At 43.5% G+C, this 10,815-nt stretch overlaps 2 protein-coding genes across 3 annotated transcripts; one reads left to right on the top strand and one right to left on the bottom strand.

The window, feature by feature from the left end:
* Positions 1 to 196: 196 nt before the first annotated feature.
* Positions 197 to 6,711, bottom strand: LOC140284310 (protein adenylyltransferase SelO-like). Of its 2 annotated transcripts, none has more exons than XM_072378153.1 (20): positions 6,548 to 6,711; positions 5,341 to 5,653; positions 5,137 to 5,255; positions 4,920 to 5,048; positions 4,718 to 4,782; positions 4,561 to 4,617; positions 4,352 to 4,450; positions 3,109 to 3,176; positions 2,899 to 2,986; positions 2,743 to 2,812; positions 2,597 to 2,669; positions 2,437 to 2,520; positions 2,234 to 2,363; positions 1,603 to 1,647; positions 1,411 to 1,492; positions 1,231 to 1,323; positions 1,041 to 1,117; positions 873 to 910; positions 728 to 807; positions 197 to 631 (listed from the first exon to the last, which is right to left on the bottom strand). In XM_072378153.1, exons 2-20 carry the CDS (start codon positions 5,558 to 5,560, stop codon positions 509 to 511), a joined length of 1,740 nt encoding a protein of 579 aa, XP_072234254.1. In that variant the 5' UTR covers positions 5,561 to 5,653; positions 6,548 to 6,711; the 3' UTR covers positions 197 to 508. The 2 variants fall into 2 exon arrangements, with proteins under 2 accessions (XP_072234254.1, XP_072234255.1); XM_072378154.1 differs by having other exon boundaries at positions 6,573 to 6,711.
* Positions 6,658 to 10,814, top strand: pdss1 (prenyl (decaprenyl) diphosphate synthase, subunit 1). The gene is made up of 11 exons (XM_072378165.1): positions 6,658 to 6,870; positions 7,688 to 7,752; positions 7,862 to 7,994; positions 8,131 to 8,261; positions 8,441 to 8,582; positions 8,662 to 8,773; positions 8,859 to 8,968; positions 9,071 to 9,151; positions 9,254 to 9,367; positions 9,452 to 9,532; positions 10,040 to 10,814. Exons 1-11 carry the CDS (start codon positions 6,715 to 6,717, stop codon positions 10,178 to 10,180), a joined length of 1,266 nt encoding a protein of 421 aa, XP_072234266.1. The 5' UTR covers positions 6,658 to 6,714; the 3' UTR covers positions 10,181 to 10,814.
* The last annotated feature ends 1 nt before the right edge of the window (position 10,815 follows it).

Genomic DNA, 10,815 nt, shown 5'->3' with positions numbered 1-10,815 from the left:
TATGAAATGCATGAGCTGAATATTACTTCCGACTGGATCCTTTTTCCCCTCATCCAGCGCAATCTGTTGCCTTTTGCAGTTGAAAAGAACGTGTTATTACCATCAGGCAACATACACCCTGAGCTCTGTGGCAATATGATGCAACTGTCAAGTGTTCGAAATGTGTTTGTGACAGCAGAATTAAATAAGAGCTTCATTAAAGATTGAAAATCAATTTTACTTCCCATTTTAAACCAGACATTGTGTGAAGAAATTCAACATGGAGCTTCTCACAGACACAAAAAGTCTAAAAATGAATAAATTGTGAAGTTGGTTAACTGCTGTGAATGAACTCATCTCACACCCCGAGAACAGAAACCGGCAGTCGGACGTCAGATGCTTCCGTGGCTGCTGTGAGTAGATCTGCACACACAGTGGGGAATCTTCCACGACCTTCACAGATACCACCTCAAACATGGCAGAATTTATATGACAGCTTTGTTGTGCTCTCCGTGTTTTTCTGTTTCACTCATGAAGAACAGCTGACCTTTAAGCTGTTCGCCCACCACGGAGGTCTTGCTGCATAGCCCGCCTCCTCTGCGGCGTCTTGTGTAACAAAGGGAGAGGACAGGATGTGGAGCAGCAGCGCCACCTAGTGAAATGACAGAGGAATTACAGCAAGGTTAGACAAGCCAAGACCACTGTTGGTGCTTTTGGCTAATTTAGGAGAAAAGGTTCATGTGTTTACCTCTGAGAAATCATTCATCTCAGCTTTCCTTACAGCTGACTCTGCCATCCAGTTCCTCAGCACATATCGAGGATTTATACCTGTAAGATTTATGTTACAAACATCTCTTTACGGTTCGATCAACTTCAAATACGGAGAGCCTTACTTTTCATCCTGTTCTGACGATCCAAATCACTCTGTTGCCTGAACAGAAAAAGGAAAAAATGACTCTATTATTCACACTAATAAAAAGCGGTGTTATACAAACAATATTTCAGGCATTTTCAATCAAAACTAACTGGTCCAAAGCTTGACATCGTCCTGCTTTGCTCACCTACTGATCCGCAGCAGGTACATGTTGATCCAATCAGAGGAAAGCTTATGTGATGACAAGTCAGCAAGAGCCCACATCTAAAAAGCATGAAGAAAAAGCCCCGAAATGAACAACTCTGTGCTTGATGTTACTTCTGGACAAGAAGAAACTGCATGCAGTGCAAACACACACCATCAAATGACAACTTTACCTCTGTGAAGGTCCTGTTGCGAAGCTGATTGGCTGAAACTTCGCTGAGCTGCCTGAACGTCATGGTGAAGTCTGCCCGTGTGTCCTCCATCATCTACAAGAGCCAAACACAAAAGTAGAAGTAAAGAATACAACTTTAGATTAAATGCAAGAAGGAAACTCCAAACTGTAAAAGGCTTGCCTTAAGCAGGAGGGCGATAAGGTAGTTATCCTCCTCCTCCTCACCGAGAAGACCCAGTTTCGCTTTGAATAACCGGTGAATCCTGAAAGAAAACCACCGACGCACTGTGACTAACTATCACTAAGACGAGTTCAATGTAGCATGAACACGCATACAGCACAAAGAAGTGGGAATGTTTCACCTGGAGCTCACCTCGTCTGGTAAATGTCACCATACCCTCTTAAAATCATTTTAGCGCTGAGGAAAAAAAGGAAAAAGGACATTAACAACCCTGCTCTCAGAAGACGGCACCGTCCTCCTCTGGCATAAATAAAAGCCTCGGACTTCGACAGATCTTAGCTCTACCGTTCTACAACCCTCCACGACCTCTGTTTGAACCACTGCTTTGTGCTGACGTGTTAAAAAAAGGTCCCTTTCAGACGGATCAGAAATTATTTTTGTAGTTGAATCAGTGGCAGAGCATCAACCTCAAATCTTCATCCTTCACACCCCATTTCAGAATCCTCTCTTAAAAAAAAGATTTTTTTTTCACCTTTTGTGAAATACTGAGGCTTGTAGAAGCCATTAAACTGTCGCTGTTTAAGATGTTGTGGGCTCTAGTTATCTTTATTCACAGTTGATAAAGGAAAGGAAAGCAGTCAGTGGTTCATTTCTTCTCATTTACCAGAAATACTCACGATTATTTATCCGAATGACTCTGAAAGCTCTTTAGATCTTGGCATCATGACACCATACTTCAACCCTATTTGGCAGTGGTGTGTATATATATCTTAAAGTAGATTCAAATCAGCAACATATAAGAGAGATTTCACAGAGTTCTTACTGTTTCTGCTGTTTCTGTGTGAGCACAGGGCTCAGAGCCACCAGCAGCTTCTCCAGGTTGAACAGGCCGACTTCAGCCTGAGCTCCTATTCTGTATCTGCCCTCGTCATCAGACGTGTTGGGAACGAAATCTGGGAAAACAAAGTCTTTGTTTGAGAGCTGACGAGAGCAGGATATTCACATATTTCAGAGAAAAGGACGCACTGGGGTCATACGACTCCATGAAGCCAAACGGTCCGTAGTCAATGGTGATGGAAAGAAGGCTGAAGTTGTCTGTGTTGCACACCCCTGTCGGGATAAAGCAGCAGCACATGTCAGCAGAGTGTTGGCAACCTGTGTGATTAACTTCCCAAGAGTTTCTCACCATGTGCGAACCCGACTGACATCCACTGAGCAACCAGGCTCGCCGTCTCATTTACAACCGTGGAAAAAAACACCTACAAGCACAAAGAGTTCCACGTTAAGGGTTTAACATTTCCAGAAGTTATCACCACGATAAACACGACTCACCAAATATTTGTCTGGGTCATCTGAACTAACAAAAGAAAAATGCTCTTCGATGATGAAATTCAGCAGCTTTCTGGAATCAAAAGAAGAATAAAACTGATGACACAAGTTGTTGTGTACGCCGCAGGCAGGGAAACCTGATCTCCACACAAGACTCACTTCAGAAGATCTATTTCTCCACTTTCAGACAAAATTTCTAAAGATCCGATCCGAAACCAGGACCTGGCCAACCGGAGCACAACAGCTCCTGCAGGAGAAGCAAAAACACTGAACCGGCAGCATGATTAGGACAGTGAATGAAGGAAATCACATTATCGGACAAACGTGCAGAAGCAGTTCCTAAAGGATCTGTGACTGAATTCACGGTACCTCTCTCTGTTTTCACATTTCCGTTGTAGAACTGATCCCTCAGCACAGGCTCCTCGCTCACAATCAGACTGAAGCAAAGCAAATATGTTTCAGATAAGTAAAAGAACACATGAACAAGGATCTGAGCATCATCACACACCTGCTTCAGAAAACATAACTTCTACAAAAACCCATCTTCCCTTCTGCAGGAGGCAGACTGTGTAGCACCCCCTCTTCTTTTAACAACACCTGCAAACATCTGGGAGCTGAGGAGACCAGCTGTTGGACCTGTTGTGTTTCATGATGCAGCAGATATTCTCAGTAGAAGTTATGCTGTTGGAATAGATGCAGGATGAAAGCTATGAAAGGCCCTCCCTGAGGAAGACGTCGCCTGGATGGCAGCAGATGTTGCTCTAAAACTTTTGTAAGCCTTTCCAGATGTGCAGGTTGTCAGTTCCATAGGCGCTAATACCCCCCATATACCATCAGATATGCAGGCTTTTGAACTGAGAGCTGATAACAAGCTGGTTGGTCCCCCTTCTCTTTATACCAGAGGGCGTAGAGTCCATGTTTTATAAAGAAGAATTTCAAATTTCATTTCATCTGACAGTTTTCCACTTTGACTCAGTCGATTTTAAATGAGCTTTTGTCCAAAGAAGATTCCTGGATCATGTTCAAATATGACTAAATCATGTCTGTTTTTAATCCAGAGCTGCCCGAGGGCCTGAAGCTGTGTCCTTCTGAGAGACTCTACCTCTCTAAGGTGCTCTTTATATAGCCAGTCATTTGATGCCAAATAACCTAATTAGCTGCAACGTGTTCTTCCAGACGTTTCTTTTCAGAACAACTTACTTCTTTTGCACCTTTATTGCTGCCATCAAACTCAAGATGAGCTCATATTTTTCATAGAACGGTAAAATGTTTCATTTTCAACATTTTAGATGTGTTTCATGTTTAATTATGAATAAAATATTGGTTTGAATATGACTGCATTGTGTTTTATTTACATTTTACACAGTGGTCATCGATTGAAAGGATGATTTTACAGCTTTTTCAACAAATTTCAAGTGTTTCTGGCGTGAGCCGAACGTTTGAATCGACTAATCAACAGTGACACTGCTCATTATTTAACAGCTGTGCTCACAGTGAAAGCTGCTCAACTGCCAGAAATAAAGACTCATCTTTCTCATAACTCGTCTTTCTAAAATGAGTTAACAGAGACAAGACAAGCTTTTTTCTTGCCTTCATGCACGAGTGTTTTTACCTTACAGCCCTGCTGGTGGGAACGCCAAGGAAATACATCGCCTCGCTGCACAGGAACTCCCTGACAGAGGAGCGGACTACAGCTCGACCATCTCCAGACCTGCAGCGAGAAGCAAAGTCAATCTGTTGGACATTTCACAGCAAGACATATTTGTTTAAAAAAACATCCCGTTTCAGTTCAAATATATCTAGAAAAGAGAAGAAACATACCTTGAATATTGAGTTTTCCCAGAGCCTTTGAGCTGCAGTTCCCATATTTCACCTTTCCTGTAAAATGATACAATTAATAAGAGGATTAAAAACAAGGCTTTAATACACAACGCACCTCAAATGAATTCATGGAACTTATTCTAAAGCGGGCTCTCACCTGTTTAAATACTGACCAAGTAAATGTGCTCGACCATCACCCAGCTGACCTGCCCAGTAACCAAACTAAAGCAGAGGAAGATGGAAAAACAAAGCGGTCTAATGTAGTCCAACGCAGTTCCATCATCTCAGCTCAGAGTAAATACCGTACGGAATCGTTTTCTATGCCAGCAGGATTTAAACAAAAACCTTTCAGAAATTACCTGATGACCTCCATATCTGTGTGCAAGCGGCACAGAACCAGAGAGCAGCTTGGCACCGCTTGCATAAAGCAGGAAATCTTCCGACTGTGTTGCAGCCACATCTAAATCTAAGATCTCTTCGATGACATCCTGTTGAGGCAAGTTCAAGATTTAACATCCTAACCTTCATATGTTTACGGGGGAAAGCTGCGATGCCAACAATTTTAGACACGGTCACCTTAGAAACTGCTGCGAGTCGTAACGGGCCTTTCAGAGGGGTGGGAATGGATTTGGAGAATACGCAGTTCCTCACAGTGCGAACGAAGTCGCCATCAACCTCATCGATTGGGAATGATTCTGTGGAAAAGGACGGATAGCATGAAGACATCATGGCTGCTCTCTCTGCATGAAGCTGACCTGTAAAGACGATAATCAGTCGTACCTATTAGCTTCTTGCAGGTTACTCTGAACTGTGTGAGGTCTGAAGCGTTCACGTCCCACCGATGCTTGACAGAGTTTGAGGGCGGCCGGCTGTTTGATGTTTTGCCGTCATGACTGTGGCAGTCAGGATCGGTGCTTTGGCAGAACTCCAGGACATGCACGGGCGTGACGTTTGAGGCCGTTACCAGAGCAAAGACGAGTGCTCTGTAGGTACTCCACATTTCCACACACAGCAGATGCCACCGACACAGTTTTATAAAGATATATCAAAGAAAAGTGTCCGCCAGATGTTCCCATCACGATGTATTCAGGTCCTGTCAGTCAAAAGTGTTGTATGCGTGTTAGTAAAAGCATCATTATTCATGAACAAGCAAAGACAGCTTTAATGTCAAAGCCTCTGAAAGCAAGAGTGTTAGTATTGTTTATTAGGGTTTTTTTTTATTGAAACACATTTAATACAATTGATGGTCTAACTACAGCTGTCACATCAATGGCATAAGGCAAGAAGAGCAGTATTTTTCTCTTCTTTTTACTTGAATATGGCCTCAAATTGAACACGAGAACCTCAAAAATTGCACTCAAAACATATGAAAGCCACCGGATCAAACAAATGTCAATGCAATTTTACAACCACCCTTCCTTGTAATATCATATTTCTGCTTTTAGGAGAGGTTTTGACTGAAATTTGAACTAACAATTTGCTGTAAACTATACCGAGTCAAGCTACAAGCAAAAACATTAAGAGTACTACAATATGAACATTTTGGGTTATTTTGCGTCCTCTTTCAGACACTAGGTCCATTAAATGCAAATGAGTTTGTATGCAGATATACGATGCAGTATTTATCATGTAATCGTATTTATGTTTTTAATTATGCAAATCAGCTCAAACTTAGACGAGCACCTGATTTGCATATGTAATCAGAAATATATGGGAAATATGTATCAATGTGGGTAATCACTGGGGGGATTTTTGTTTGTTATGTTTACTTGTTATAAATGTCACATCGGTTCACCTGTGGTGTGTCTTATCATCTTAAATAAACTAAATAATGTAGGTTTGCTTAGTTTAACTGATATAGCTGGTTGCTAGCTTAACTGTTAGCGTCCCAGCTATTAGCCTCACCCCAAACACTAGTGTATTTCCTGGAGATACAAAGGGGAACATACTTTATAGCTTTAGTTTGAATAAAAATAGTTTATTATACCTTTACATTTTCAACAGATGCTCACGTTTTAAACAATCCGTCCCTCCTTCCTTCAACTTCCTTTTTCCTGCGGCTTATTTTACTACGAAACGTCATCAAGCAACGCCCGGTGACTCTTTTCCGCTTCCGCACATATATAACCTGTGTAATGCACGGTAAATGGGAACATGGCGGGGTCCTGGTGGCGGCATTGCAGGAGGTGGGGTACAAGCTGTACGAACACAGGTTTAATTGAAACCTTGTGGTATTTCAACGGCAGGTCTGTGTCCTCCTCCGCGTCCAGTCTGAGCCGGGCGTCCCTGAGCTCCGGGACGGGAAACGAGGTGAGTTTGCACCGGGCGAGGAGCGCCGTCAAACCCGCAGGAAGGTCACGCACATTGCGAGCCTTCAGCCGTCCTCCTTCAGGGTGGTCCAGATCAACAGCTGACCCCTGTTTCTCTGCGCTCTTTGCGACATTTCGTGGCTGTGTAACTGGGAGTCTGTAGCAAGAGTTTCCTGGGTTTTGTAAGCCTCTCTAAGGCACCGGGACTTGTTGCCGGTGTTATGTCTTATTTGTGGTCACATCACAGCATGTCCTACAGTGATAAAGGTTGAGACCCAACAGGGAACTTCACTAATCTGCCTTTGACTCGACCATATGTCTGTTTAAATCTAATCCAAGTAGAGTCAACTTCTCATTCATTTAGATTTCCTTTCATACCCTTCATTCATTCATTTGACATTGAGACGCATATGGAGCTCCACAGCAGAATCATTCAGTTTAAAAAAGGCTAAAAAAACACTGATTATAAAAGAAACTGAGAGATCACAGCTGCTAAAGCAGACTCCGAGATATTTAAGCAGAAACCACATTAAAAACAGAGGATTTTACACGTTTTTATTGTGTTTTCATGCTGTATTAATCCAGGTTACTTTAAATTTATTCCTGCTGTAAATTAGATCTGCAGGTAAGGATCATTTTGTTGTTTCTAAGTCAACTCCAACAACAGGAATTTAATATTCTTCCAGCCTAAAACATGCAAATACCTGTAGATTGCACCAGGTTGCTAAAGGCCTCGATGAATCACTGAATCAATTTGCTTTATAAATGTATAAATGACTGTAAAATTTGTTCTGATTTGTGTTTGTTTCGACTTTCAGGTGATGTCACCATCTTCCACGCAGATCCACTCAAAACCTTTAAGCTTAAGTTTATCTCGAATTAGGTGAGCTGCGCTGTGACACATTTATTATCACATTTTACAAGTGTTGGGTGATTGGATAACGGTGCAGTCTTTGAGTCTCAGTTAAAGTTTGTGTACCTTTTCATTGCAGACACAAGTCTCAGTTCCTGTATCCCACACTACAGTCTTGTTGTTGCCGAGCAACACACAGTGATGCAAAGCCAAAGGACCCTTTCATGTTAGCCCAGAAAGACTTAACGAGTTTATATGACGATATTAAAAAGGTGAGACAACGGGGATTTTTACAGCGCACTCTTCAGGGGAATCTAAAGTTTATGAAGTCTGCAAAGAGCCTTGTTGTTATTTTTCTGTTTAAAGTGTTGTTTTTTAGGGTGTGATTTTTCTTGCTGTGCTTCACAGGAGCTGTTTGTTTCTAAAGAAGAGCTGAAATATCTATGCGACTACTACTTTGATGGCAGGGGCAAGGCTATCCGCCCGATCATCGTCGTCCTGATGGCCCGCGCCCTGAACATCCACAGCAACAGAGCTGGGTGAGTCAGATTTATAGGTTTATTTTCACTTTTTCCTCTCGGGAATGAGCTGCCTTGTTAGTGAAATGGGACTCTGTGCTCACAAGATGAACCCCACCTTGTTATAAAAGTTTGAGTTATCATGAGAAGCATTAAGTTTTATTTCGTCTGACTTCCTGCAATCTGCTGTCTGTGTGTAGAGATCTGCTCCCGGGGCAGAGGGCAATAGCTATGATAACTGAAATGATTCATACTGCCAGCCTGGTGCATGACGACGTAATAGATGGATCAGATGAGAGAAGAGGAAAGCGGTCCATCAATGAAATTTGGGGAGAAAGAAAGGTACTGCTTCCCCATCTCCTGACTGCATATTTTGTGTTGCACCACTTCATCATCGCCCTGTTTGTTTTGTCTCTTTCAGGCCATCTTAGCCGGAGATTTCATCCTCTCAGCTGCCTCGATGGCCTTGGCTCGTATCGGTAACATCACAGTGGTGAAAGTGCTCTCCCAAGTAATAGAGGACCTGGTCCGAGGTACAGACTGTTGGTCTCAGCTACTAAACCTCTGCAAACATGATCTATTGGCGGCGTTTGTTCACTCATGGGGCTGTTCTTCCAGGAGAATTCATGCAGCTGGGATCCAAAGAGAACGAGAACGAGAGATTCAAACACTACCTCGAGAAAACCTTCAAGAAGACAGCGAGTCTTATTGCAAACAGTTGTAAAGCAGTATGTACGTTCTGTCTCCACATTAATAAGACCTAGCTGGAGAAGAGTCTCATTTTCTGCACCGTATGTCCTTTGTTGACTGCCTGCTCCTTTTAATTGAAGGTGTCCATTCTGGTAAATTCTGATCCTGAAGTTCACGAAATAGCCTACCAGTACGGGAAAAACGTTGGCATCGCGTTTCAGGTGATTTCTGCTCCAAGAATCTGCTACACTGTGAAAATCTGTTGCTCCGTTAAGAAATAACGAAAGGAAGGGGGTGAATAATCGTTTGTTGTTGTCATGTAGCTAGTGGACGACGTTTTGGACTTCACATCAGGAGCCAAGCAGCTGGGCAAGCCAGCGGCCGCCGACCTGAAACTGGGTTTGGCCACCGGACCGGTTCTGTTCGCCTGTCAACAGGTGAGACGCCCGTCAGTATCCAACATGCACGTACACCAACTGCACCACTGCCCACAATCAGCGTTAACCTGTCTGTGTTCTCAGTTTCCTGAGCTTCATGCAATGATCATGAGACGCTTCAGCTCCAAAGGAGATGTAGATCGAGCCTGGCAGTACGTCCTTCAGGTATGACGCTGGAAAGAACAGTAACAATAATTTGTCATGTAAACATGCTACATTGCAGTATTTTGACTCGTATTTGGTCAACAAACTCCATCATGATGGATGAAAAGCGTTGAACTTCTGTCCTGAGGTCTGTAAAGACATGGAGTTTTAGTCTGGACCAGTGTTTCTCAGTTCCAGTCCTCATGACCCACCGCCCTGCATGTTTTTGAAGTTTCCCTCCTCCACCACACCTGATTCAAATGATCAGCTCGTCATCAAGCTCTGCAGTGGCCTGAGAAGGAGCCATTCATTTCAATCAGGTGTGGTGGAGGAGGGAAACATCAAAAACACGCAGGGCGGTGGGTCATGAGGACCGGAATTGAGAAACACTGGTCTGGACTTTCCCAAGTCCAGTCAAACAGAGTCTTGGCCTGTCGGTCACCTGCAGCGTCTGACGTCACATCCCTCGTTTGACTGAAAACGCATCACTTTGTGGGCTCAGAACATAAATGCGACTGTTTGTTTCAGAGTGACGGCGTGCAGCAGACCACCTTTCTGGCCCGGCGTTACTGTCAAGAAGCCATCAGACAGATCAGCATGCTCAGGCCTTCCCCGGAGAGGGACGCCCTGATCAGGCTCACCGAGATGGTGCTCAGCAGAGACAAGTGACCCACCACTGCCGGCCATCTCTTCAGGCAGCTATCTGCTGAAAGGCAACTCACCCCAGCTCACGTGTCGGAGCAGGTTAGGGTGGAGCACAAAACGGCGAGAGAAGCTGTGGGACTCTGGTTTGGAAGGACCCCTGGTGCTGGTTATGTAAGAACATGCAGGGGTCTCTCTGAACCTGCGTTTCATGGCTCTCTCAGCCACTCCCAAAAACGATTTTATTCTGTGAGATGGAATCCCAGAGGATTTGGAAATAAATTATAGCCTAAAATGAACAAATGGCACTGAAAGGACACCCCAAACCTTGACTTTATTCAGTACTGTAACTGCAACAAGCTCCCATGCATGGAACTAGCCGGCTGTGGTTGAAAGCAGTTTGTTACACGCTGGTCCTGAGCTGTGGAGCTGTTGCAGAATTATGTGTAATTCCAAATGCGGTGGAAGTGCAAACTTGTTGTCATTGTGTTTGTCTGGATGAGATCCGTCCACACCTCAAAGGCCAAACAGTCATGTGTCTTTTTTTGACTTTGTGAAACGTTATGAGGTTACTTCTGTAATGCAAAGTGTCCTGTAACAACCAAGGCCTTAACATCTGCAATGACTGTGTGCTCAATAAACCAACTGCGTCATTTTTCAAC

The sequence above is a fragment of the Leuresthes tenuis genome, unplaced genomic scaffold (genome assembly GCF_036924035.1).
Source record: "Leuresthes tenuis unplaced genomic scaffold, fLeuTen1.0.hap1 SCAF_24, whole genome shotgun sequence".
NCBI lineage: Eukaryota > Metazoa > Chordata > Actinopteri > Atheriniformes > Atherinopsidae > Leuresthes > Leuresthes tenuis.
This window is presented reverse-complemented; position numbering and strand designations above follow the sequence as displayed.